Source organism: Annulohypoxylon maeteangense (assembly GCF_022496945.1).
Source record: "Annulohypoxylon maeteangense strain CBS 123835 unplaced genomic scaffold GGS22scaffold_2, whole genome shotgun sequence".
NCBI lineage: Eukaryota > Fungi > Ascomycota > Sordariomycetes > Xylariales > Hypoxylaceae > Annulohypoxylon > Annulohypoxylon maeteangense.
In genome coordinates, this window is record NW_025953249.1 from 553 (window position 1) to 23,835 (window position 23,283).

Below are 23,283 nucleotides of genomic sequence, written 5' to 3' on the forward strand. Positions count from 1 at the left end.
TACTTGACAAGTCAACTAATAGAGAATGAGGTTCTCTGACCACGGGATGATGGTCAAGCCCAACGAATCTGAAGTTGTGGGTATCCTTTCGCCCTGTTGCCGTTGAATTCAACTTCGTCGACTGAACATGTGGCATGTATCCCTCGTTCAGAACATGAAGTCCAATGGGGGGCATGAACATGGTAGAGCCAACGTAGTTCATACCTATCTAACTACCTAGCTCTAGCAATGCGTACGGAATGGACTGGCATTGGCTATATATGTATACGGTAGCTAGTAGTTGTCCCGCAGCATCATGGTAAACTTACCCCTTTTTACTAACAACGTTTAATCTTGACACTACAATTGATAGCTTTGCTGTTACGGATCTCGATAACCTCGCTGGCAACTCTATCACAGCCCCTGAATGGAGACCGCACGAGCAGTAGCAAGTATGAGATAGTGAAGGGGCTTCGAGGGCGCGATATCTAAAACGTGCATCGACTTATACCAGTCAATTCGGAACCTTGACATCTGCTGCTGTTGTCAACGGGCGACATCAAGGCCTGCGGGGTCCTTGTGGCTGCAAATGTATTATCACGATGCGGAACTGAAGGCCATCGAAAAAATAATAACGAGTGAACGGTATAGTTATAGGAGAAGCCATATGTTTACTCTGTTCTGAGACTAACAACCGATATGCATGGGACCTCTCCTGGGCTCTCACTGACATCGACGAGATTCGCCGATATTACTAGACCACTAGCCAGACCTCTGACTGGTACATTGACTCATGCATTGCAGAAGATGACCAGACCGGTATTCACACGTTTAGCTATCTCGGGATTATCCGCCGTCATCGTAGGCACTGTCACCGTGGCTTAATCGAAACCGCATCTTCTAGCCCACAAAGGTATAGCCAAAGTCAGATACGAATTTGAGAGCGATCTGGATTCATCTAGATTAGGTAGCATGGTGCTGATGCTAGATTGCCCCTGACCAAACGAGGAGAGTTACCAAGACGATACCAATGGCCATGATGTGGTTTGAGCTCAAGCATCCTCAAGACTCGCATCTCCATTGGAAGTTGGGCTTCGGCTTCTCTGTCTACTCTCCAGACGTCGAAACTGATAGCAGCTCCAACCTATGAGTTTTCGACTCGCTGCAGGTCTCTTGCTGACCCTGGTATTTGAGCCGAGGTTAACGGATCAGGATGAGTGTTGTGCCCCATGGATGCAAGCTTATAGGGGGAAGATGCACGGTTAGGAACTCTAGCATTCGTCGTGCATCGTAGTGTCAGTTATTTTCAGTCATGTATTGGGGATTCTAGGGAGCGCATTCTTTGGTTTCATTCCACTCTCTACGTGAAGCGGTGCTCTAGCTCTCTCCTCTTACTTGGGGGTACTATGGGCATCCCGTGCATCGCTGTTACGCGCTGTGCACATACCTACTTGAGAACATCTATGGATGCAAAGTGTCGAAGCTGGCCACTATAACCACTGGTAGTGCATTGGGTACAGGGGCTATAGTGAGGGTTGGAAATTAGTTAGGTGGGTAGGTAGGTACCTAGTGGGGATGCTGTATGCTAAGAAGGGTCCCTATGAACGCCACTGTAGTGATTACAGTGGTCTTGGATAGTAGAAGACAACAGTTGGCTATTTCCAGTAATGAGTTCTGAAAGCCGCTGCACGAAGACAGCTAATAGTGCTCTAGGGCTAGGCAGTTTTACCTAGGTACCTGCTAGGTGTACTGGATAAAGGGATTGAGCCCTGTAATCCGACATGAACAACTGGCCCATCCCGACAACACCCAAAGGGATGCAAGCAACAAAATGCACCTGACGCGATACGATGCACGATACCCAAGAGCGATGAGAATCGAATTGAAGGACATATGACCTAGATAGGTTGCTAGCTAAAGTCTCCCGAGGTGTTAGATCGCCCCCGGATTGTCACGGCGCGATCGCAGCAATCAGATTGTTCCCTATACGATTTCGTTACAGGGGGTCGTGGGGGATGACTTTAGGTACTTCGCGCGGAATAGGCTTCTAAGCTTTGGTAGGGCCTAGAGGGAATGTGTTACATGGGTCAGAGGGGTATGCGCACTGGAATGTAAAGGCCATAATGGTCATAGTGGTGGTGGGGGGTTCTAGGCGGTCTTAGGCGGGCTATAGGTGTTGAAATCTTCTTGGCCGAAATTTTGGTAGGGAATAACCTTCTAGCCTCGCGCCAGGAGAGTGTTCTGTGCTAGGATAGGAGAGCTGTTTTACCATACAAATTCCGGACAGGAGATTCGAATCTCCTGTCGCCGATTTTGCGGGGGAAATCCTTCTCCTATCCAATGTACAGGAGAATGTTCCCCGCACCCAAAATCCTGACAGGAGATCCATTTCTCCTATCCGTGATTTTGCGGGGGATTAGGTTCTCCTGTACATTGGATAGGAGAGCGATTTTTACACCTTAAATGCCGACAGGAGATTTAAATCTCCTGTCGTCGATTTTGGTGCGGGGAATGCTCTCCTGTACAAAGTACAGGAGAACCGTTTTACCACCAAAAATCACGACAGGAGGATTCGCACGCTAAAAGGCCCTAAAGAGAACCCTGTAATTTTTAGGTCATAGGCTCCTCGCCCAAGTTTTCGCGGGGTTCTTAACCCACTAGCCAGCCCTGAGCTACGACAGTAATGTTACCACTAAGGATAGCTGTGATAGGTACCCATCCTCCTAGCCCAGGTCGCCGAAAGTTTGGGCTAGGAGGGTACGTGCGCTAAAAGACCCCTAAAACTTTTAGTATTAGTGGTCATAGGGGAAGCACAGTGGGACCCTGAGGGAGTCTTAGGGGCCTAAATCCTCCATGTCCAGGAATGGATAATTATAGGGGTCTTAGGGACTGAGATCCCCTGACCTAATTGCGCATGGTATGGCCTTCATTGTTCCCACCGTTCTCCCAGCCAAGGCCAAGGTAAAGGTATGAGCCTGCACAATTGAGACACCTGGACATGACGGCAGCAATACCCTTTCCTCTGGCCTCCCGGCCTACTAGATACTTTTGCGTCGCATGGGCACAACTTAGAACTACTTACCAAGAGACTGTCGGCATCAATCAAGAACGATTGGAAGTAGACAGACACTATTGTTAGAAGACTAGGTGTGTATGAATTAGAAGGAAACATCAATACATGCATGCGGGCAAAATAGCGACTCAAAATTTTTGGGCACTTGGGACCAAAGTGTGTCAATCGCGCTCAGAATGCCGCGACAGCATTGTTGGAGATGGGCTTGAATGGCAGCTAGGATCGCGCTTTGAAAGAGGAGGGAACACACCGGACCCTAGGACTTTAGAATATTGTTGGTTCAATTGAACTATTGCTCCAAGCTCTATCCTATGAATGAGCCTTTGTCGCAGTAAGTTTAACGTGGGTGATGCACTTCTTGACACAGGTTGGTTGATTGACTGTTTTACCTACGCGCGTTAGAATGTCCCTAAGACTTTGAATGGTGTGGTCATAGGCAGTCTCAGGGGGGTCTTAGGGGATTAGGGGGAACCTTGGGTAACTGTCGGAGTCTTCTTGGGCTCAGTACAATACCTACAGCATTCTATCAGATGGGCTAAGGGGTACACGCTGGAAAGTCCTCGAGACTTCTAGTCCTAGTGGTCATAGGGGATCTTCGGGGGGTCTGGGGGGGAATACCTGGTCGGTACCTAGTGGACAACAGGCACCGTAATTCTCCTAGGCTTACTTTCGGTGCGGGGAATAGTGAGGATAGGAGGACCAGAATTGCACCAAAATATGAGACAGGACGATTTGATCTCCTGTCCCAGGTTTAGCAGGGAATAGCCTTGTCCTATCCTTAGGACAGGAGAGCGGATAGAACATTTAAATGTCCTGTCCAAATTTAAGGTGCGGGGAACGTTCTCCTGTACATAGGATAGGAGAGCAGTTTTGCCACCAAAATCGACGACAGGAGATTTAAATCTCCTGTCCGCATTTAAGGTGTAAAAAACGCTCTCCTATCCAAAGTACAAGAGAAGGGTTTCCCCACCAAAATCGCCGAGAGGAGAAATGGATGTTCTATCCGCGATTTTGCGGGGAATTGCGCTCTCCTGTACATAGGATAGGAGAGCGTTTTTCGCACCTTAAATTCGGACAGGAGGATTTACCCGCTATAAGGTCCCTGTATTTTCAGGGAGAATAGGGCGATTGCTGAGTATTTGGTACCTAGTGCTAGACCAATTGATGCGAGCCCGAAAGGACCCTACATCGTCAAGTCTCAAGCCCTGAGCACTGCCACTGTTTCTAGAGCCTATCACCGAAACAGACAACTGTATTATCCACTACTAGCAATTCTAGGTAACCACTGAGCACTTCATTTAGGTGCCTACCTCAATGCAACACGCCCATTGAAGCCGTATGCCACAACTTTGGTTCCAGGGATCCCTCTTATCACTCAGCTTCATCGCACTATGACTTCCAACAGTCACTACTACTTTTGCATCCAATGCACCAGCTGGATTAATGAGTTTGAGGAATAGACGAGTGTGCAATGGAATGGGATGTGAAGGGATGCAATGCTAATTGGATCCTAGCGGTGCACGATTGATATGACCGATCCCGAATGGGAATGAACATTGAAGGGTGCGACGACATGCTTCAAGACGTTTCGGGGGCTTTCCTAGCTAGAGGGGGCTCATGCTCAGGGGACTCAGGGGAGCTTTGGCGTCTTAGTTAGTTGGATGCGGGGAAATAGGGGTAGTTTTACTGGGTGCTATAATAGGTAGCTTGGGTACCTAGTTTCCTGCTGGATTAGCATGGGATTTAGCTAGTTCACCTCCTAAGATTCCTTTTTGGGGGCCAACTGATAGCTCCAATACCCCTATATCTATTCCAGACTCAGGATACAGTCGCTAGCTTAGTGGAATTAGGGGACAAGGTGCCGCAACCAGCACTATGTTAGTTGACGTTAATGCCAGGGAGCCACTGATACTGTACCTACCTAGCTATCCTACAACCCCCCTAATGGTTCGGTAAGTCGTCATATTCCACGCTCCAACGCACCGTAACGATCGCCGCCGCATCCTCCTCGCCACCGATTGTAAGAGGTTCCTAGCTATAGATCTATCTAACGTCTAGGTTTTCCTCCAAACATGTCACCGTCACACTCCTTGACCAAGCTTCTTTTGACATTGCCATCGATATATCGGGCTTGAACAGGTCTTTCGGTAACTGTGGTTCGGATCACTCTACATGTTGGCTAAATTCCTTCGGGATACGCTGTGAGTATCTACCGCAGTCGCATTCTATCCGACCATAGAGCTCCTGGCAGCAGTGTAGAGATGATGACCATTTTTCCGTACGTTCACAGTGGCACCCTATTCCATCGCAAGCCAGATTCCTGGTGTTTTAGTATGGTGCAGCCATCAGTTTGCCCCCTAAGATCCCTTGGATTTTTAGGGGTGAACTAGCAACCGCGCCATACGAGTCTAGCAGGAAACTAGATTCCTGTCTACGCTGCATGCGATTTGGATTAGTTTGCCCCCTATATCAGCTGCCGTCGCCATCCCCAATAGGAGCGAATGCACCTAAAGAACGCATATGGGGAATATTGTAGATTTAATTCTCCAAACGATGATGTTTGTCACGAGGCGGAACCAAAAGACTAGGAAACAACGACGTTGTTGCGCGAAGAGCTCCTAACACTCTCGCTATGGAGAACACGGTATACATACAGGTGAAGCTCTTTGTCTGTCCTGCTCCTAGGACTAGCCAACAGGACCCTCACGGGGACTCAACGGGCCGAATCCCGATCCCATAGGCCTCTAGCTACTGACCTGGAGGAAGACCGATGTCTGACAATGTTGTTTGGGTTCGGTCACCATTCAAGTCAGCGCCACGGGGAGGATTTGAGGTTTCCCGGGTCTTACAGGACCATGCTTTAGGAACGAAACATTGATCCCTTCTCGAAGCCGGATGGGACAGTTGAATACATACATTAGAGAGATACGGATCTCGATAGCCGTAGCTGCATACATCAAAACCATGAGGCCGGACTCGATCATTGTCACTTCGGGTCCTTTCACGTGTTGCCCCTGGACCATCTCATGGTTGTCCCTCGATCGTTGACCTGAACAAGCCGAATGACTCTTCCAGACAACCCCAGACCTGACAGGCATTAATGCATGTGTATAACTTTTATGTAGTTTAAAATCTGTAAAGCGATTCGTTGATTCTCTATGGAAAGATCTCGGTTGTGGGCTATGTCTGAAAGTCGGAACTGGAAAAGGGCCATGCAATATATTAGTCTGAGATTCCTGTCAATGCTGTCCGTGATTTAGCTTACCTGTTTGCCCCCAGATCAACCAGGGCCGCCGTAACAGATGCAAACTGATGCATCCAGTTGCGGAATATTGTATATGTATTTCCCTAAGCAGTTATACCATTCAGGATCGGTTGCGATCATGACTGGAGGCATTTTATCGAAAGATGCCATCGTGCGGTAGTTCCTCATGTGGCCTTATAAAGAAACCTGAGATGTGGCTCTTTGTGGACATTTCAAGTGTCGCAATAGCTACCTACATGATTAGCATGGAACTCATAAGTTCCAAGGTTGTCAGATAACTCATTTATCAATTCTCCGTACCGGTGATTTACATATTGAGTTGTGCCTCTTGTTGTGGGTTGTGTAAAATGCATCTCAATTCATAGCCTGGTAGCCGGTATGGCCCGAAAGTTGCCCAACTTGAAAATGAATAGGGGCAAACTAAGCCATGCGCTATACAAAAATCTATCAGGAATCTAACCCAGGTGGTTTCCTACCAAATTGATATATGAACGCTTACTCCCATCGCCGTAGTGAATCAGCCATGCAATATATGAATCTAGCAGCAATCTAGTTTCCTGCAGAATTCATATGGCAAAATGTCTACTATGCGGCCTAGGTTTTTTTTTCAATATCGTCTCGAATTCTCTTCCAAAGCTACGTACTTTGGAACCATTAAGGTGTCTCGTTATCGACCCTGATCTGTTACCAAGCGCCCCATCCAACTTCGAGTGAGGTACTACATCTGGGAACCTACGAGATATTCAACGTAGTTACGACCGGATCACTACGGAGAGATGCCTGCAACGCATTGGTAGTCCTATCTCTAGGCTTAGGTACATCTTGTTTAGACGTCGACTGAACACTCTGCAGGTCAATCCAAATAGATGGTGAAGAGGGGTTGACTTTGTCCAGGTCTAACTTGGAATCATCGTAGGGGTTTCGGGAGGCGCGACAATTACAGTGCAACGTGTGGCGAGCCGATGAAGTCGATAAAGGTCTCAATGGTTCTCATCTCATGGCTTCCAACCTGCTAAGACTCGTTGACATGTCCCAGATGCATTAGAGATGACCGCTTGATCTCAGGGAGGACCGTAGAAAGTGACAACGCACGATCCGCAGTCGGACTGACAACAATATTTAGGCAATCTTTCCGCCAGTCATGTCCCTATGTTGGCGCCCATGCCCGCACCGAGCTGAGATGAAGAACGTATACGCTGTGCGAGTGCTCCGGTGTAGATCTGACGCGTCAGGGGATGGAACCTCGATAGCCCTCAATCAGTTTCCCAACCAGTTCTCCGGTATGATATCTCGCTTTCGCACCACTCCACCATTTCTCGCAGTCTAGATAGGTACCCATTTCTCTTCATGTGTCGCCTGTATCTGGTCTGATTGAACATGCACCCTTCTCATCAACGAAAGCCTGTCCTGCAAAAGGCATGTAGCGAGAGCACGCGTGTATATAACGTCTAGGATTGTCCCAGCCGGGCCCGTAATGCGGTCTGTGAAGATACATTCGGTCACTAACGGGAACAGCATCTCTTCTGGTCCGAAGACTGAATGTATTTGCTTTGTCAGCCTTAGACCATATCCGCTGGATCCTCTTGTCGCTGGGTGCGAGGAGATTGAGATAGGTCTTTCCAAAGCTCGTCATCTCTATCCTAGCTATTCCAACGCTCCTCCGTTGCTCCTCCGTGGGACTCCGATCTGCTTCCGTACAGATGTATCTAGTTAAGTAGATGTATCCCAACTTCAGATGCATGGGAACCAGCGTAGGGTCGCTTGGGAAACATACCTGATAAGTCCTTCCCTCATTCAGCTAGCAGGCCACGCGACATCATCGCTCTCGTGGCATGCAAACTTCTACCTAAGTACCCAGAATATCAATAGAATGTTCAAAAATCCCTCAGGGGCCGCTCGCATCGTAGTTGATCTAAGTTAAAATCCCTGGGATCTGGTTCTATAGAATACATCGGCGCAGCGCCTTTGAGAATCATGAGGTTGGGGTAAGGATGGGGTTAGAGTTGGATCTAGGGTTGGGTGATGCATCGCGATCGCAAACGGGAAGGTTACTGATATGTTAGACGGTACGGCAACTTGCTCCAGACGATTCGATAGGGGGTTCAAGGGATCACATATGGATCCGGGCTGCGTAGCAAATTGTAAAGTCTATTGATTCTATAATGAAGGATTAACCCTTGAGAAATGAATGGAAGATGGTGACGCTCCTTGCACGAAGGCAGGGCGACACCGTATGCAACACAGCAGTCTCCAGACTACGTCAGGACCCAATTTAGCACCAATGCATTTATTTTGGATATCGTATTTACACCAAATGAAACCGGACCCCTTGCGCCTGTACAATCCTAAACCCCATATCCATCGCGGAAGAACCATATTCCCTGATCTTTTCAGGTCCCAAGACTCTTCATCAAGACTACACCACTTTACGCGGATGCAGATGCGGACGCCGAAGCCGAAGCCGAAGCAGAGGCAGAGGCAGAAGAACCCGGAGCGGTGCCGTTGGGGGCAGAGCCGCCGGAGCCGCCCGGTGGTCCAGAGTTGGGGTTAGCGACACCTCCCTCCTTGTAGTAAAAGGCTGCGGGGGTGATGGACGTGGTGGAGGTGGCGTTGATTCCGAAGGCTATCCAGCCGAAGATTCCGTCGGTGATCGTGTCGCCTAGGAGGGTGTACTCGTAGAAGGGATCGACGCCTTCGGTAGCGGTCTCCTCGGACAGGATTCCGTCGTCGGCGTTGGTGGTGAGCTCCTGGGTGTTTGTGTTGTAGGGTGCGGTGAGCTCGACGGCGGAGATGAGGTCCTGGTCGAAGAAGGCTTGTCCGACGTGGCTGGCGCTGACGTTGTTGCCGAGGGTAGAGTTGGAGAGGAGGACAGCGCCCTGGTGGATCATGATGTGGATGTGAGTTGCGCGGCTGGTGTAGTGGCCGGGGAAGATGGTTTCGAACTGCGCCACGCCGTCCGTGTTGGTCTTCTGGATGCCGCGGAGCCAGGTGTTGTCGATGTTGGTCTCGTCGGAGGAGTCTCCGTTTCCGCTGGCTACGATGCCGCCGTAGACGCCGGTGGCGTTGCAGTGCCACATCTCGACATAGACGTCGGTGACGGGCTCGCAGGTGTTGATGTCGATGACCTGGTAGTCGAGGATGGTGTCGACACCTTCCTGGTCCTCGATAATGTTCTCTCGGACATATTCGCCGCCGACGTCTGATTCGATGTTAGCCTTATATCTCCTCATCTCGTCCCATCCCGCTTCATTTGCTTCATCTGCTTCATCTCCCCGTCACTTGTCATATACAGAGCTACCTAGATAGTTACTTACAATAAGGACCCTGGGTGACCTCGGGAGTCAGGAGGCAGGCGTTGTAGCCGGCGAACAGGGTGGTGGCATCGGTGTTCGGGGTGTAGCCGAGACCGGTAGAGTTGTGGCTAGTAGCCAAGACCGATGCGAGGTCGCGCTTCTTGTGAAGACCTCCTGTTTATGTTTAGCATCTAGTACTTTTCTATCGTCAGGGGAGTTATCAAGTTCGGGAAACTCACTCTTCGCTCGCGCCTTCTCGAGCAAGGCGGCTCGGCGCTCGACGTTGCGCTTCTCGACGCCGCGTGCCTTTAGCTTCGGGGCGCAGTGGTCGAGGTTGGTACGCTTGACGGAGCTGAGATATTCGCGGCGCTCCAAGATCTCGTGAGAGATGTCGTGGCCCGGGTGTGCGAGGACGGAGCCCGATAGGACGGCTAAGCCGGACACGACTGAACTGCTGAATCTCATCGTGCTGGTTACCTAGTGACTTAGGTATCTGGTCCGTATGATAGTAAATGAACGATGTTCTTGAACGAAGGAAGTAGAACTTTGATAGTTCTGTGTGAAAGAGTGCAAGCTGTTGGCGCTGGTGGTGAGAAGGAATGGTAGAAGTCTCGACGGCATCTTCGCCTTATTATACCACGAGCTCGCCCTCATCTCCCTCTCCGCACTACGAATCATCACCACCATGCGCGCAACGCTTTTCGGCATCTTTGACAGCCTGTGGGTCGAGGTTCATTATCGTAGCCTCTTGGCAGCAGGTGGTTACGTGTGCAAATAGGCTTGACGTTACTGGTCAGCCATTTGGGCGCAGGGGCAAGGCTCACGCAAGCCTGATCGAATCTATGTTTACCGCGGTTTCGTACAGGGCTGCGCTGTTCTGGAAGAGGAACAGGGCCGTGATAGGGCCGGTATTCGTGATGCAGCAACCCCAGAACTAATACCTTAGGCCGGGGAGGGTCCGCCATGTCCAAAACAACTGCCGCTTGGCGCCCGCCAATGGTAATTTCCGAATATCTAAGCCAGTGTTCGACACAAGCCACTTCTTCTGCGGAGCGGGGAGAGAACCTGGTGACGGTCGGGATGGTTGCGTAAGCCAGCTGTTCGCCCTTCGAATCAGCTTCGCCATGCCGGAAGGCTGAGTTGTGTGGGTTGCACTGGTTGAGGCGACGGGGTTGAAGCACGACTCATGGCACGTCGATCGTCAAAATAGACGTTGTGGGTATGAATACGCAATGTGGGGTTTTTAGACGCGCGTAACTTGCCCCTTTTTTTGGGTTAATGCTACAGCGTCCAATTAGCTCTGCACCATAGGATCTTTGAATCTACAATAGTGGAAGATAAAATTTTTATATCGTATTAAAGGTGCGTCCATGGGGATGTCGACCAAAGTGACGTAGAGATATTACCCGGCTACCTAGTATCAGCGCGATTGTGACAATGACGCTGCTTTTGGGCGATTCCAATTGCGTTATTCATTAGGTAGGTATGCTGTTGACTACCAACTATGCACCTAGGTAGGAGGTAGGTAGGTATAGTGTTCATTAATCTAGGACCTGGACCGCCTCAGTAGCTTCTAAGAACCGCGTCGAGATTCTATACCATGAGTGAATCCGTGACTGAGTTCCAAGGTGGTAGAATCCTCCAAGACAAGCATCGTCAAGCCTTTAGGATTGTGCATATGCTTGTGATATGATTTGTGGTTGCCCTGGTGGCTGCCCAGGTGGTATGATAGATCTCGAGAGCCGAATCACTGATCAGAAAATGCCCAGCTCCGCATGAGGAATCCACTTTATGTGGTGATTCAACCCATGCTATAAGTTATTTCAACACCAGCAGTTAGCAGCCTTGGCATCGTGCGTAGCGGTTTCGAATGCAGATCTTTTCTATTTCCAAAGCCCATTGTCTATGAAAAAGGCAAGTGAATTTTATTTCGGTGTTCCAAAGTCGGAATGGAAGGTCAACTTTATTCTTTTAATTAGCATGAGTCGTCAGCCCCTTGTAGCTAAGAAAAGGACGCGAGGCTTTGCAAGGTAATGGAAATAGTTTGTGAGATATGATTGTCGTGATTGTTTACTTCGAATGAATCATTTGAAATATTTCGACCATCATTGGCTATTGGTCGAGGACAAGGAGGCTGTATGATCTGATATGGACCTTGGTGCAGTTGACGACATGCCAGTTGAAGGGATGTTAATACGACGGGATGATGTTAACACGGCCGGCGGCCAAGATGAACGCGTGGGTATCCTAGTAGGTTACAAGCAAATCAAGGAGTAGATATTGGTCATAACATTGGAAATCGTTGACTTGCGAATTGCTGCCAACCTAGTAGGTAGTCGGTTGCAACAGAGGGATTCGTAAGTTCTTTGCATCCCGACAAAAATAGCAGTATTGTTGAAACGACCAAGACAGGTTGAAAGCTCCAACGTAAGTCGATGCCAAGATAATTTTCAGGTTTCGTCAGTTAAAGAGCGTTGAAATCGTAGCCTCAAAGGTGGTAATATATGTCTAGCATGGCATCAGCCGGTTTGCGAAACTATTGGAGGGCTCCCATTGAGGTGTTCCACGTACAAGTATACAAATGGAATGCCACAACATAGACTATCAAGGTATGAAGACATAAGGAGGCATCACGGGCCAGCGTGGGTAACCTCCAAAGGTAGAGAATTAGAAAAATCTCGATAAGAGAACATTGGTTGATTCTGCCGGGTCTTCAGTTTAGGAAAATTCCCAAGGTTCGTTACCGTACCTATTGAGGAGATACGTCGGGACTCTAGTAAGATCATGGTGAGACCTACTTGAGGCCGTGGGAAATTTCCAAGGTTCTTAGGTACTAGGTAGGTAGTAATAGTTAGGCTTGGAGTAGAGTAAACAAAAGCTCCCCCTATACGTATACCGTGCGCCCTAGATCAGAGTAGTTTGAATCTCTGCGTGTATTTCAAGTGCGGAGCCCAAGAGGTAGTTGGTTGCATCTCGAGTGAGTGGTTGAGCCCAGAACCTCGTCGCTGGCTCTCTATTATACAAGCAGGTACTAGGTACTCGGTCAGATAAACGCCTGAACTTCTCTGGAGGGTTAGGAAATTATACTCCCTTCATATACAACCGCTTGACGATTATCTCATGACGCGTAAGAATTTCGTTGTTTTCTCCCTTGCTAGGTCCGCCTTGTGGCAAAGTTGGAATGATGATGCAGTGAAAGTAGTAAAATCAGGAGAAACTATGCGTGACGATGAACCGACGACTTATTGCCTAGTAGGTTAATAGTGTCTGTTTCTTGGGAAAAGTCGCAAAAAAAACGACGCGACATGGAACGTTCGCATGTTCAAATCGTCGTGGTCGGAGTGCTCTACTTCGTAGATCAATCATCATAGGAGACTGCAGCCATATAGAATTGACACGATGCACGCTTGTATCGATCTTCAGAGAGTCTTGCATAGGTATTTTCTAGCGTATTGAGCACTATATCATCGTCATTACCAAGTCCAGCTGTGGGAATTATGCTATTCATCAAACTCATTAGCGAGTTTCCCTAATTACAAACTCGTACATCTATTCTTCAGCCCACGTCGGTATCAGATCGTTGAGTTCTCTGCCACCTACGTCAGGTTGCCTTTATAGTGCATGCATGCAACCACAGACCTCATCCCCTATTCAGGTACATACGTCCTACGCAAGGTCATCCAGTATGCCATTACTATTAGGTTAACTGACTAATTCTCCTCAAGTCTAACATGGCCTTGATCACGGTATTCGAATAGTAACTTCACCAGCTATTGATCGCTTGCCGCAGCCTAGGTAGAAGGTCAAGGGTATTTCACCCTCACCGCTTACAGGATCAAGCCAAATCACTATTGTCTTGGAGAATTATGAACTTGGAACTTGCTTTTCCCTCGGCTTTATGCAATCGTTATCATTACCAGTCAGCCAGTATCACCTCGGACGGGTCCACGGTCTGCAGCTTATATCCTTTCGAGCGCCTCCTACTTAATTGCATTGTTGCCTAACTAGATCATTCTCTCTGTGTGGGGAACTCCGAACTGACTGGTTGATCCGGGACGTTCCTTTGGTTATGCTTATATGAGACGAATTCTTCATGAGCTGAAGCCTGAAGGTAACTTGTACTTGTTTGAAGATTGATAATGTATCACGGGAGAGTAGATTGTTATTGGTGAAATCGGAAGAGGTATGAGTAAGGTAGACCGGCCATGAGTGAGATGAGAATGATGTTGTTGTGAATAGAGCTTCTGCGTTTGTCGGTCGTGAAGTTGGCGCAGCAGCCGCAGTAAACTAATCAGGGACTATGCATGATTAGCGTGACCTTTTTAGCACCTGCATCCCTACTAGTACGCATTCAGCCGCCTAGTTTCCAGACGACCGATGTTCTGCCGGAATTTTAGTATGGGACCGGTAGAATATCGGTTGGGTCAAGCCTAAATTGGTAACTGATCCACGGTTCTGCGGAGCCCTAAGCAAGGGTCCATCGTCAAAATGCCATTCCAGCCTATGAGAGAAGACAATTTTCGGCAAGGGGCATGGTTGAAACCTGGCAGCGATCTGGTCTTGGTACCATGTAAGCTTTCTTCCATTCGGGAGGCGCCGTCATCGAACAGGCTGCAGACATATCGACATATAAATTTATGGATTATTTGACGATGTGTCGAATACCTCATTATGCGTAGGAACTTCTCGGGAAACTATGTACAGATACTTGCAGAAACGTGAAATACAACGTGGTAGGCCATACAGGAGACCTCAACTTTCGTATAGTCAATACTATTATACGATTTGGCTCTGTCTGTACGAGAAAGTGCGAAGATGTCGAACACGATGGTTGCTTATATGGGACTCGCTAAAGAAGGGGACTTTGTTATTTAGGTAGAATATTTAGAATTCTTAATCAGTAGCCTTTCGTTTCTGCCTTAACCACTTTCCAATAGTTCACCACGTTCTTTCTGCTATCGCTGGTTACAGCTTGCTTCAAGTTTCGAGTTCTGAGCTTCAAATTTCGAATTCCCATCATCTTTGCCTCACAAAGAACACCGATATTCAACTAATAGGTAGTTCCTAATAGATTGCTTAAGGCTTACTTCGGCAAGCAATGGATCTAAATTCTACCGGCTACAACACGGGCGACGGCCCTTATGGACCTGTTGTAAATGGTACCCAAATCGTCTTCTACCAGTATCTACCAAGCAAACCCGCCGGCTTTGCCTTCATGGCATTATTTTCTGTTGCAACTCTTGGTCATCTAGTGTACTTCTTTTGGCTGCGGGCGTGGTTCTTCATCCCTTTTCTGCTAGGCGGTATTGGTTAGTTATATTCCGTCTCATTCGCTGCACATTTACCCCCTTTACCTATTTGGCAGTCCTCGTACCGATGGCGCACTCAGACGGCTAGGTACCTACCTAGTCGTTGATATATCTAACTCGTTATTTCTCTTAGCCGAACTTTTTGGTTATTACTCTCGAGCCATGGCCCACGACGAACCTATCCTAGCGAAGTGGTTCATTCTACAGAATCTACTTATCCTTGCTGGAGCCCCCTTTCTCGCGGCATCGGTGTATATGAGTCTCGGGAGGATCGCAGCGGTCTTGGACGCCACACACCACTCGTTGCTTAGCTTGCGTTGGATGACTAGGTTATATGTCCTGATCGACTTCGGATGCATCTTCACACAGCTCATCGGCTCTATACTTCCTGCCTCCGGCGACCCTTCAGCGATTCGGACGTCCAGGATCATCTTGCTTTCCGGTATCATAACTCAATTCGTCGCATTGTCGTTTTTCGTCCTTCAGATCGTGTTCCTTTATAACCGTATTAAGCGGGACTTGACTACGGTTCTCCTTCATGATCCTAGCATCAGATGGCAGTTCCATTTCTACAGCATCAGCCTTGTAGCGCTACTTTTAATTTTACGTGCGGTCGTACGAGCGGTCGAATACTTGCAGGGAGAAGATGGATATGTCATATCCCACGAAAGCTTCATATACGCATTTGACGGGGCTCCGATGTTTCTTGTCATGCTGATATTCCTGATCCTTCACCCTGCAAGGCTGATAAAAGATGTACGTCGACTAAAGAAGATAAACGATGTAAGTGTACCTAGCCCCCTGAGTGAGCATGATATGGTAGCTAATGCATCTTGGTATAGGTGATCAGGTTGGGCTTGGTTGACGAACATCGAAACGACAATACTTCTCGATAGGAGTCGGCGATAATTAATACACCTCTGTGTTTAGGTTGGATGTCCAAGTTAGATGGCTAAGTCAGATGACAACCATTTCACGACCTCGAGACCTTTTTGGATCTAGGCGCACCGGCAGAGGAGATGGACGTGTGGAATCATGAGCTATGTCGCCCAACCAGCACCTGCAGGTAGTTGAGATTGGCCAATTGGGCATCTGAATATTGATATCTTATTTGGAACATGAGCGACGCCTACCTAGGTAGGTTACCACCTAGTAGGTTACGTACCTACCTAGGTACCTACCCCTTTTCCAATATTTCTAAATCTTCCAAAAGGGGTCGTGTAATACGATCCCTTTCACAACCTGGGATGCACCCCATCACAACGCATCTAAGTGGAAGGGCATTTCTTAATTGTATAACCAGATACCTACTGCCTGGTAATTATGGCTGTCAATTTATTCTGCTTCTAACGTGGGCGGCTAATTACCTAATACACCTATTCATCCGTCCCATCCTTATGTCTTGGGAATTCGAAAGACATAAATTTTAGTAAATTTCGGTACGGGTCCGCGGAATTCGCGTCCTCGGTCTTCTCTAACCCGAACGCGGATTGGTTCCGGTGGAAGGTGGAAATGTTCGTTCCGCCGCCAGGGCCGTGCCAATTCTGCCGGCTCCCGCTTTCCTTGATGGGCTAGGGCGATGGCGCTCCGATGAGGTTCATTTCCATCATTGGAACTCAGGTTCGTATTTTCACCTCTGCTCTCGGTTATTTCGGATTTTGGTTTCACGGAGAGGGAAAATAGAATGCCTAAGTAGGTACATGTCTAATAACTAGCAGTTTGATCGTTGCATCGGGCTGGCCTAGGCCTCGCTGTATAGGTGATTTAGGTAAGGATATGCTAAACGTGACATTGTTTATGAATACTAGGTCCAGGTAAGTGGTGGGTATGTAAATAAAGTACGCTGCATGCATCGCGTCAAACTCCATCACATCTTGGTTTTTTATCGCTACCTCCTACCTAGTATACTAGGTACACTATAGCACCTTTCTCCGTCGACACCTCAGGCACAATGGTTGTCGCATCTGCTGTTCTGGCGCTGGCGTTGCTTGGCAATGGCGCTCGTGCCGCCTTCGGTCTCACAACCACGAGTAGTGGATATAAGGTCCGTGTTTAATCGAAGAACGACTCACTTATTTAGCTAGTATTTCTATAGCTGACAGGTAGCGTATTAGGTTGATACGAATGGTGGCTTGGTATTTGAAGTCAATAAGTCTCGATAACCCTTCCCTGGGTATTAACGTGCTTCCAAATTAACCCAGAAATAGATCAAACGGAGACGTGACGAGCTTGTTGTTCAACGGTGTGGAGTATCAAGGAAGCAGCAAGGCATCTGGAATCAACTCTGGTCTCGGGACGTCCTCAGTGTCCGCAGAAACTATCGGCAGCAAGTACATCAGGATCACCGCCAAATCGAATTCGCTACCGGTGACCCAGTACTATGTTGCTAAACCAGACGATGCGACCATTTACATGGCGACTTATATTACCGGGGAGGTTGATCCGGGCGAGCTTCGATGGCTTGCCCGCCTGCGTCAGGGAAGCTTGCCTACAGGTGTGCACGGGGACGTCGGAAACAAGTAAGTGAGATTCGAACTTACCTAGTGCTTAGGATTGATCAGGGGCCCCTTTCCATATATCATGTATCCGTGTGTAGTGCGTCGATAGTTCCTTGACCTGTCGACGCGAACCTTTAGTCTCACGTGTCCTAACTCCAAGGGCTATAGTATCGGTTGCACCGCGTTCGAAGGCAAAGATACATTCAAATGTTCGAACGGACAGACGCGATGCAAGATGTACACGTCGGATCGGTTCATCGACGACCAGATTCACGGCGTAGTCGGTTCGGTAAGTGGAATTGCTGCGATTACCGTTGACGTGGATGCGTACCTACCTAGCACCTACACACATATATCCATATCTGTCTACCTACTAGAAAGGCAGTGGCTCGCCAAGTAAGGACCTATGAGGCTAACCCCCTCCAGAATGCTGCCGTTTGGATGATCATGCCTGGGACGGCATACGAAACCTCGTCCGGCGGACCGTTCATGCGCGACATCAACAGCCAGACTGGTAGCGACCAAGAACTTTACTGGTACATGAATAGCGGTCATGTTCGAACCGAGGCGTGGCGCTTCGGGCTGATGGGACCATATGCGATGAAATTCACGTAAGTGCTGAGAGCGTTGAGAGCGTTGAAAGTGTTGAGAGTATACCTACCTAGTGCCTAGCTGCCTGGTAGGGTTTGCTCGCTTCTCACATACCTAATATCAGTTATCGATCATTAATTGACAATTCGGTAGCAAGGGAGATACGCCTTCTGCGAATCTAGACACGTCCTTCTTCGCGGATCTCGACATTCAAGGTTACGTTCCGGCAAGCCAGCGCGGCTCCGTTTCCGGCTCGGCCTCCGGGGTCCCGAGTAATTTCGAAGCGGTTGTTCATTGGTATAACGACAAATCTCAGTATTGGGCCAAAGCTTCCGGTGGCAAGTTTAAATCCCCTCTGATGAAACCTGGAACGTATACCATGAAGCTATATAAAGGTGAGTACGAGGTAGCCAAGGATACGGTGACCGTTACAGCTGGCAAAGACGCGACCAAGAACATCGCATCTGCGGAACCGAGCACGTCGGTGGTTTGGCGTATCGGGGAATTTGATGGCCGACCGCAAGAGTTGAAAAACGGGGATAAGATCGAGCGTATGCATCCGAGTGATGTTCGGATGGGCTCTTGGGGAGGTACTTTTACTGTCGGTAAATCGTCCGCTAGCGACTTTCCCATGGCCCTCTTCTCCAAGAGTGGCGGCACGGCCAAGGTGAATTTCGACCTCACCGCCGACCAGGTCCGGGACCTTGTATTGAGGGTGGGAACGACACTCTCGTTTAAAGGAGGACGCCCGTCTGTGGCGATTGGTAGCTGGACTGGAAAGGATCCTGGAGCTCCGGTAAGTTATGGACGCAGTGGATTCAGGAGACGCGGTAGACGTAGCAATACATCGACGAGTGCGATATTGGGCTAAGCTAATTGAAACTAGAAACTCATCGACTCGAGGGGAGTAACTCGCGGAGCCTACCGAGGATACGGAGAAGTCTACAGTTGGACCGTCCCGGCGAGCGCGTTGAAGAGCGGGCAAAATACGTTGACGATTGGTGTTTATGGTACCGGTGACCAAGATTTCCTGAGTGCGAATTATATTGTGGATGCGATCGAGCTCCAGGGACCGGCGGGGACCAGCGGCTAATCTAGCAGCTACTAGGATGTACCTAGTACGCCTCTTCAAGGGTGGGGGGAAATCTCGGGCTCCACGTCACGAAATAAAAAGTTTTTTGACCATCTTCAAGTTCGTATGACGTAAGCGCAAGACAAGCTATTTATCTTGGGCTGCTTAAGGTGCCTAGCTTCAGAAATGATATGCAATTCTATTCGTCTACCTTACGAACATATGTAGGCGCTCATAAATGCGACGGACTTAAATGCCATCCCTGTCTCATTTTCTCACCCGCAACCCTCGTTTTACTATGTCAGTATTATGTGTAGCCTTGAAATATATCCATTCTCAAGACTAACTGCCTGGTAGGTGCCAACATAGGTGGCTTTGTTGCCTACCAAGTATTATGAAAAGACATTCACTACCTTTGCTACCGGCACAGATCTTTCATGGTAACCCAATGCATGCTTTCTGCATCGTAAGATTCGTACCAGGTAGCTTTACAGACCCCACTCCCATGCAGCTTCTATTGCGTGCTTCTCCAGCGGGTTATTATTAAGAATCACATTCGCTATCCCCCTTACGGATCATGTTGGATGAGCAAAGCATGCATTCCCAATTCTGTTGTGACTCTGATGGCGACAACGCTGTTCGGTGTCATCGCAGACCCTTCTATAAAGCCATGCCACGCCCATTGCTTCTAAGTAGACCAGTTCTTTGTTAGACCACTTACTAAGATCTCATTTCATATGTGAATTTCAAAATGGGGAATCTCGAACCTTTCAAAGTGATCATAGCTGGCGGTGGTGTCGCCGGTTTAGCCTTAGCTAACACGTTGCAGAAGGCCGACATTGATTTCGTCGTCCTAGAAAATCGAGATGTCGCTCCTAAGATAGGGGCATCTATATGTCTAATATCCAATACCGGAAAGATATTCGATCAGCTTGGCGTCTGGAAGACTATCTGTGCTTTGAACCCACCCCTCACGAATCGTTATCACGTTGATGAGCGAGGAAGGCTATTTGATGATTCGCCGATGTTCAGGGAGGCGATGGAGCAGACCGGTAGACCGATATTGTTCATGGAACGCCACTTCTGTCTCAAAACTCTGTACGACAACATCGAAGATCAGTCCAAAGTCCGTGAAAATACAGGCGTCGTGTCCTTTTCGGAAGACGAAGGTGGCGTTACGGTGCTGACCAGTAGTGGGGAGAATATCAGGGGTAGCATATTGGTGGCGGCGGATGGCGTTCACAGCACTATCCGGCGTTTGATAGCTGAATCGGTCGCCGAGAGTGACCCGGAGAGGTCTCAAAATCTAATCCGGCGTAGGTGATTCCTCGTGACCTAGGTCTTTCGGGCTACTGTTAGGTGCCTAGATGTTTGCCTGCCTACCTCCTATATACCTACCTAGTACCTAGTAGGCAGTTGGTACCTATCTCGAAGGAGAAGACTAACGATTTCATAGCATATACTTCAAGTTACAGGACAGTCTTCGGTACATCACCAAGCCGGCCTGAAGCCGATGCCCAGGCCTCGGACGGGGTTGTCTATCATGTCTATTCTAGAAACCGATCAGGCATCACGACTCCGGGTCCGAAGGGACTCATTTTCTGGTTCCTATTCATAAAGGAAGAAACCACTTACACCACACCGGATGTTCCGCGCTACACAGAGTCCGACGCTGCTGCTAGCGTCGAGAAATATGGAGATCTAACTGCTTGCCCTGGGTACTTATTTCGCGATCTTTGGAACACCCGGGTCAAAGGTGGTATGGTGACTCTGGAAGAAGGGGTAGTTCGAGGTGCCTGGAATAATGGTGGCAGAGTCGTACTTGTTGGGGATGCTACGTGCAAAGTGAGTTCTTCCAGAGGTCTACTACTCATCCAACACAGTCCATGAATCTTACACTCATTATGCAGACAACAATAAATGGTGGTATAGGAGGCAATCTCGCCGTCGAAGGAATCTGCAACCTTGCCAACGAGCTCGTGTCGCTGGTCCGAGGAACACCGACACCCACTACCCAGAACATTACGGATTCGTTCGAGAGATACGAACAAAAGCAGCGCCCGAGAGCCGAGATTGCCTACATGTCTTCAAATATGGCGACACGTTACGAGGCGATGGATACTCCTTGGTTGCGGTTTTTGCGGTGGTTATCATCTTGGATTCGCCTAGGGTCGGAGACGAAAGCAATCATGGGTTATATGGGACCGGCGCCTTTCCTCAATTTTCTACCAGACCCTGACGTGGACGGAGCAAGTCTGCCCTCAAACTAGATACTGGGTAACAATGATCCAATGAACCCTATATTAGTAAGTAGCTCATGAGATAATATTCATTCAACAAGACTTATATACCTAGTATGTAGTACAATCGAGAGTCCTCAGTGAGATAGAGAAGGAGAGAGACAGACAAACAGACAAACAGACAGACAGACAGACAGAAAGAGACAAGAAGAGATCCAGTGGCATCTTCTCATCAACATAGGTACTATGCCCTTAAACCTAATACATACCTACCCAAGTCAGTACCCAGTAACTAGGTACCTACTAGGTAAGCGACCTACCTAAGCGGTAGGTATCCAAATATCCATAACATATCAGCAGGTGATATGCCATCACTCTCCCCCTCTCTTTCCATCCAGAACTTCGGCGATGATGGTTCGCAAGGTCTTGCCTGTAACGCCGGGGTACAGCTCTTTGAAATCCAAGTAGCCTAGATACTTGGCATACTCGGGGGTATTGTCACCCCTCAAACCCCAACAGTTTACGTATTCGTTAAGGAGAAGATTAAATCTTGTCGACTGGTCTGTGGGATCTTTGGCTAGTGCGGCATGTGCAGATGCGATGGCGTCACGAACCGTTTCCGCGCTCAGCTATGGTAGTCCTGTTAGCTTCTTTTCTACTGTTACCTACTAGGTACATATTAGGTACCTAGTACTTAGCGATAGGGAACTTACATGTTTTCTTATAGCTTTCTCGCCGCTAAGCTCTTCGACGAGCTCGTCGACCTGGTTCGTGCTGAGAACCTCGGTATACGCAAAGACCTTCCTATTCAGCGTTCTTGGGTCAACGATGATCTTTGCGACGTAGGTCCCGATATCCGGCAAGTCGGTATATGCTATCGGGACCGTACCGTCGCCCGGGAGAACGTTTATGAGTTCGCGAACCACGTGCTTCGTTCGACCCGAGGCTACGGCCGGGATTCCTTGAAGAGACCACCAGCCGACATCGATGACGGTGTATGGTAGATAGAGGCGCTGGACCGATGCAAGAATGTCTGACTTCTGATCATGCATCGTCATGACACCTCTCGTGGTTGGCGTGGAAAAGTCGCAAGGCACGAATCTCTTCACGCCAGCTTCTTTCGCCGCTTCGGCGAGGGGAATTTGGTCACTCAAGCCATTGTAGACGATGCAAGAAATGACTACGTCGATTCCGGTCAGGGTCTTAACGAGTTCCTCTTTTGGGCCTGTCAAATCCGCGGATACGACATGGATGCCACGATTTCTGAGGGCATTGTGAGCTTCATTGTCGACAGAAGCTGGTCGTGCGAGGGCGGTGATATCCTAAGAGTTGAGGTTAGCTTGCGGGACATATTGCGATGATATCAAGGCCACGAACAAATTTAGTCTCAGATGCGAGTAACCCATTCACGATTGAACTGCCGGTCTTGCCAGTAGCACCGACGATGGCGACTTTGACTGCTGTTGACATGTTTGATATGTTAATTTGTTTCGATTTTCGATTTTATGAGTCCAATGAGTTAGTTCAATCAGTCTGATATGGGATACGAGTGGGATCAAAGATGGGTAGTAGACGTGATGCTTCAATTTCTCTACAAGATCGATAGAATTTCCTGTACTTTTATATAATTGTCTATCTACCTACCTACCTACCTCAGTACATAGTGTTCACCTAGTAGCATCTACTTAGGTATGTAGCATCATGTGTGATGTCTTGCGTGATGTTAGCTCCACTGCGACGTCAAATATTTGTAAGCCCGGAAACTTATCCTACGAATATTCGACCGTGTCCCCACCAACAAAGTATCCGAAGGTTGTCATGTTAGAATACTACAACACTTGAAGAGCCATCTCGGGTAGATTATTAATTGTCGACAATATATAAGACGAGTTTGCTCGTAAGGGTATCTAATTCTATACGATTTGTCGAATAGCTTACCTATCAAGAGACAGATTCTTATTTC

The 23,283-nt window shown here is 48.4% G+C and overlaps 5 protein-coding genes across 5 annotated transcripts; 3 read left to right on the forward strand and 2 right to left on the reverse strand.

Moving 5' to 3' along the window:
- Positions 1 to 8,467: 8,467 nt before the first annotated feature.
- Positions 8,468 to 10,774, reverse strand: GGS22DRAFT_151777 (aromatic compound dioxygenase). The gene is made up of 3 exons (XM_047959555.1): positions 9,850 to 10,774; positions 9,632 to 9,784; positions 8,468 to 9,516 (listed from the first exon to the last, which is right to left on the reverse strand). Exons 1-3 carry the CDS (start codon positions 10,073 to 10,075, stop codon positions 8,744 to 8,746), a joined length of 1,152 nt encoding a protein of 383 aa, XP_047822368.1. The 5' UTR covers positions 10,076 to 10,774; the 3' UTR covers positions 8,468 to 8,743.
- Positions 10,775 to 14,708: 3,934 nt separating this feature from the next.
- On the forward strand, positions 14,709 to 15,815 carry GGS22DRAFT_196515 (putative RTA1 domain protein; the record flags this gene model as incomplete). The annotated part of the gene is made up of 3 exons (XM_047965842.1): positions 14,709 to 14,919; positions 15,053 to 15,702; positions 15,762 to 15,815. 3 exons carry the CDS (start codon positions 14,709 to 14,711, stop codon positions 15,813 to 15,815), a joined length of 915 nt encoding a protein of 304 aa, XP_047822369.1.
- A 1,055-nt stretch (positions 15,816 to 16,870) lies between these two features.
- On the forward strand, positions 16,871 to 19,101 carry GGS22DRAFT_184117 (polysaccharide lyase family 4 protein; the record flags this gene model as incomplete). Its single annotated transcript, XM_047964155.1, has 7 exons — positions 16,871 to 16,963; positions 17,034 to 17,071; positions 17,127 to 17,438; positions 17,586 to 17,706; positions 17,844 to 18,028; positions 18,162 to 18,804; positions 18,895 to 19,101. The coding sequence occupies 7 exons, from the start codon at positions 16,871 to 16,873 to the stop codon at positions 19,099 to 19,101; spliced, it is 1,599 nt and encodes a 532-aa protein (XP_047822370.1).
- Positions 19,102 to 19,408: 307 nt separating this feature from the next.
- Positions 19,409 to 21,437, forward strand: GGS22DRAFT_60434 (FAD/NAD(P)-binding domain-containing protein). The gene is made up of 3 exons (XM_047967524.1): positions 19,409 to 20,396; positions 20,537 to 20,925; positions 20,991 to 21,437. The coding sequence occupies exons 1-3, from the start codon at positions 19,832 to 19,834 to the stop codon at positions 21,348 to 21,350; spliced, it is 1,314 nt and encodes a 437-aa protein (XP_047822371.1). The 5' UTR covers positions 19,409 to 19,831; the 3' UTR covers positions 21,351 to 21,437.
- A 1-nt stretch (position 21,438) lies between these two features.
- On the reverse strand, positions 21,439 to 22,886 carry GGS22DRAFT_60418 (NAD(P)-binding protein). Its single transcript, XM_047967523.1, has 3 exons — positions 22,698 to 22,886; positions 22,034 to 22,642; positions 21,439 to 21,949 (listed from the first exon to the last, which is right to left on the reverse strand). Exons 1-3 carry the CDS (start codon positions 22,788 to 22,790, stop codon positions 21,692 to 21,694), a joined length of 960 nt encoding a protein of 319 aa, XP_047822372.1. The 5' UTR covers positions 22,791 to 22,886; the 3' UTR covers positions 21,439 to 21,691.
- Between the last annotated feature and the right edge of the window lie 397 nt (positions 22,887 to 23,283).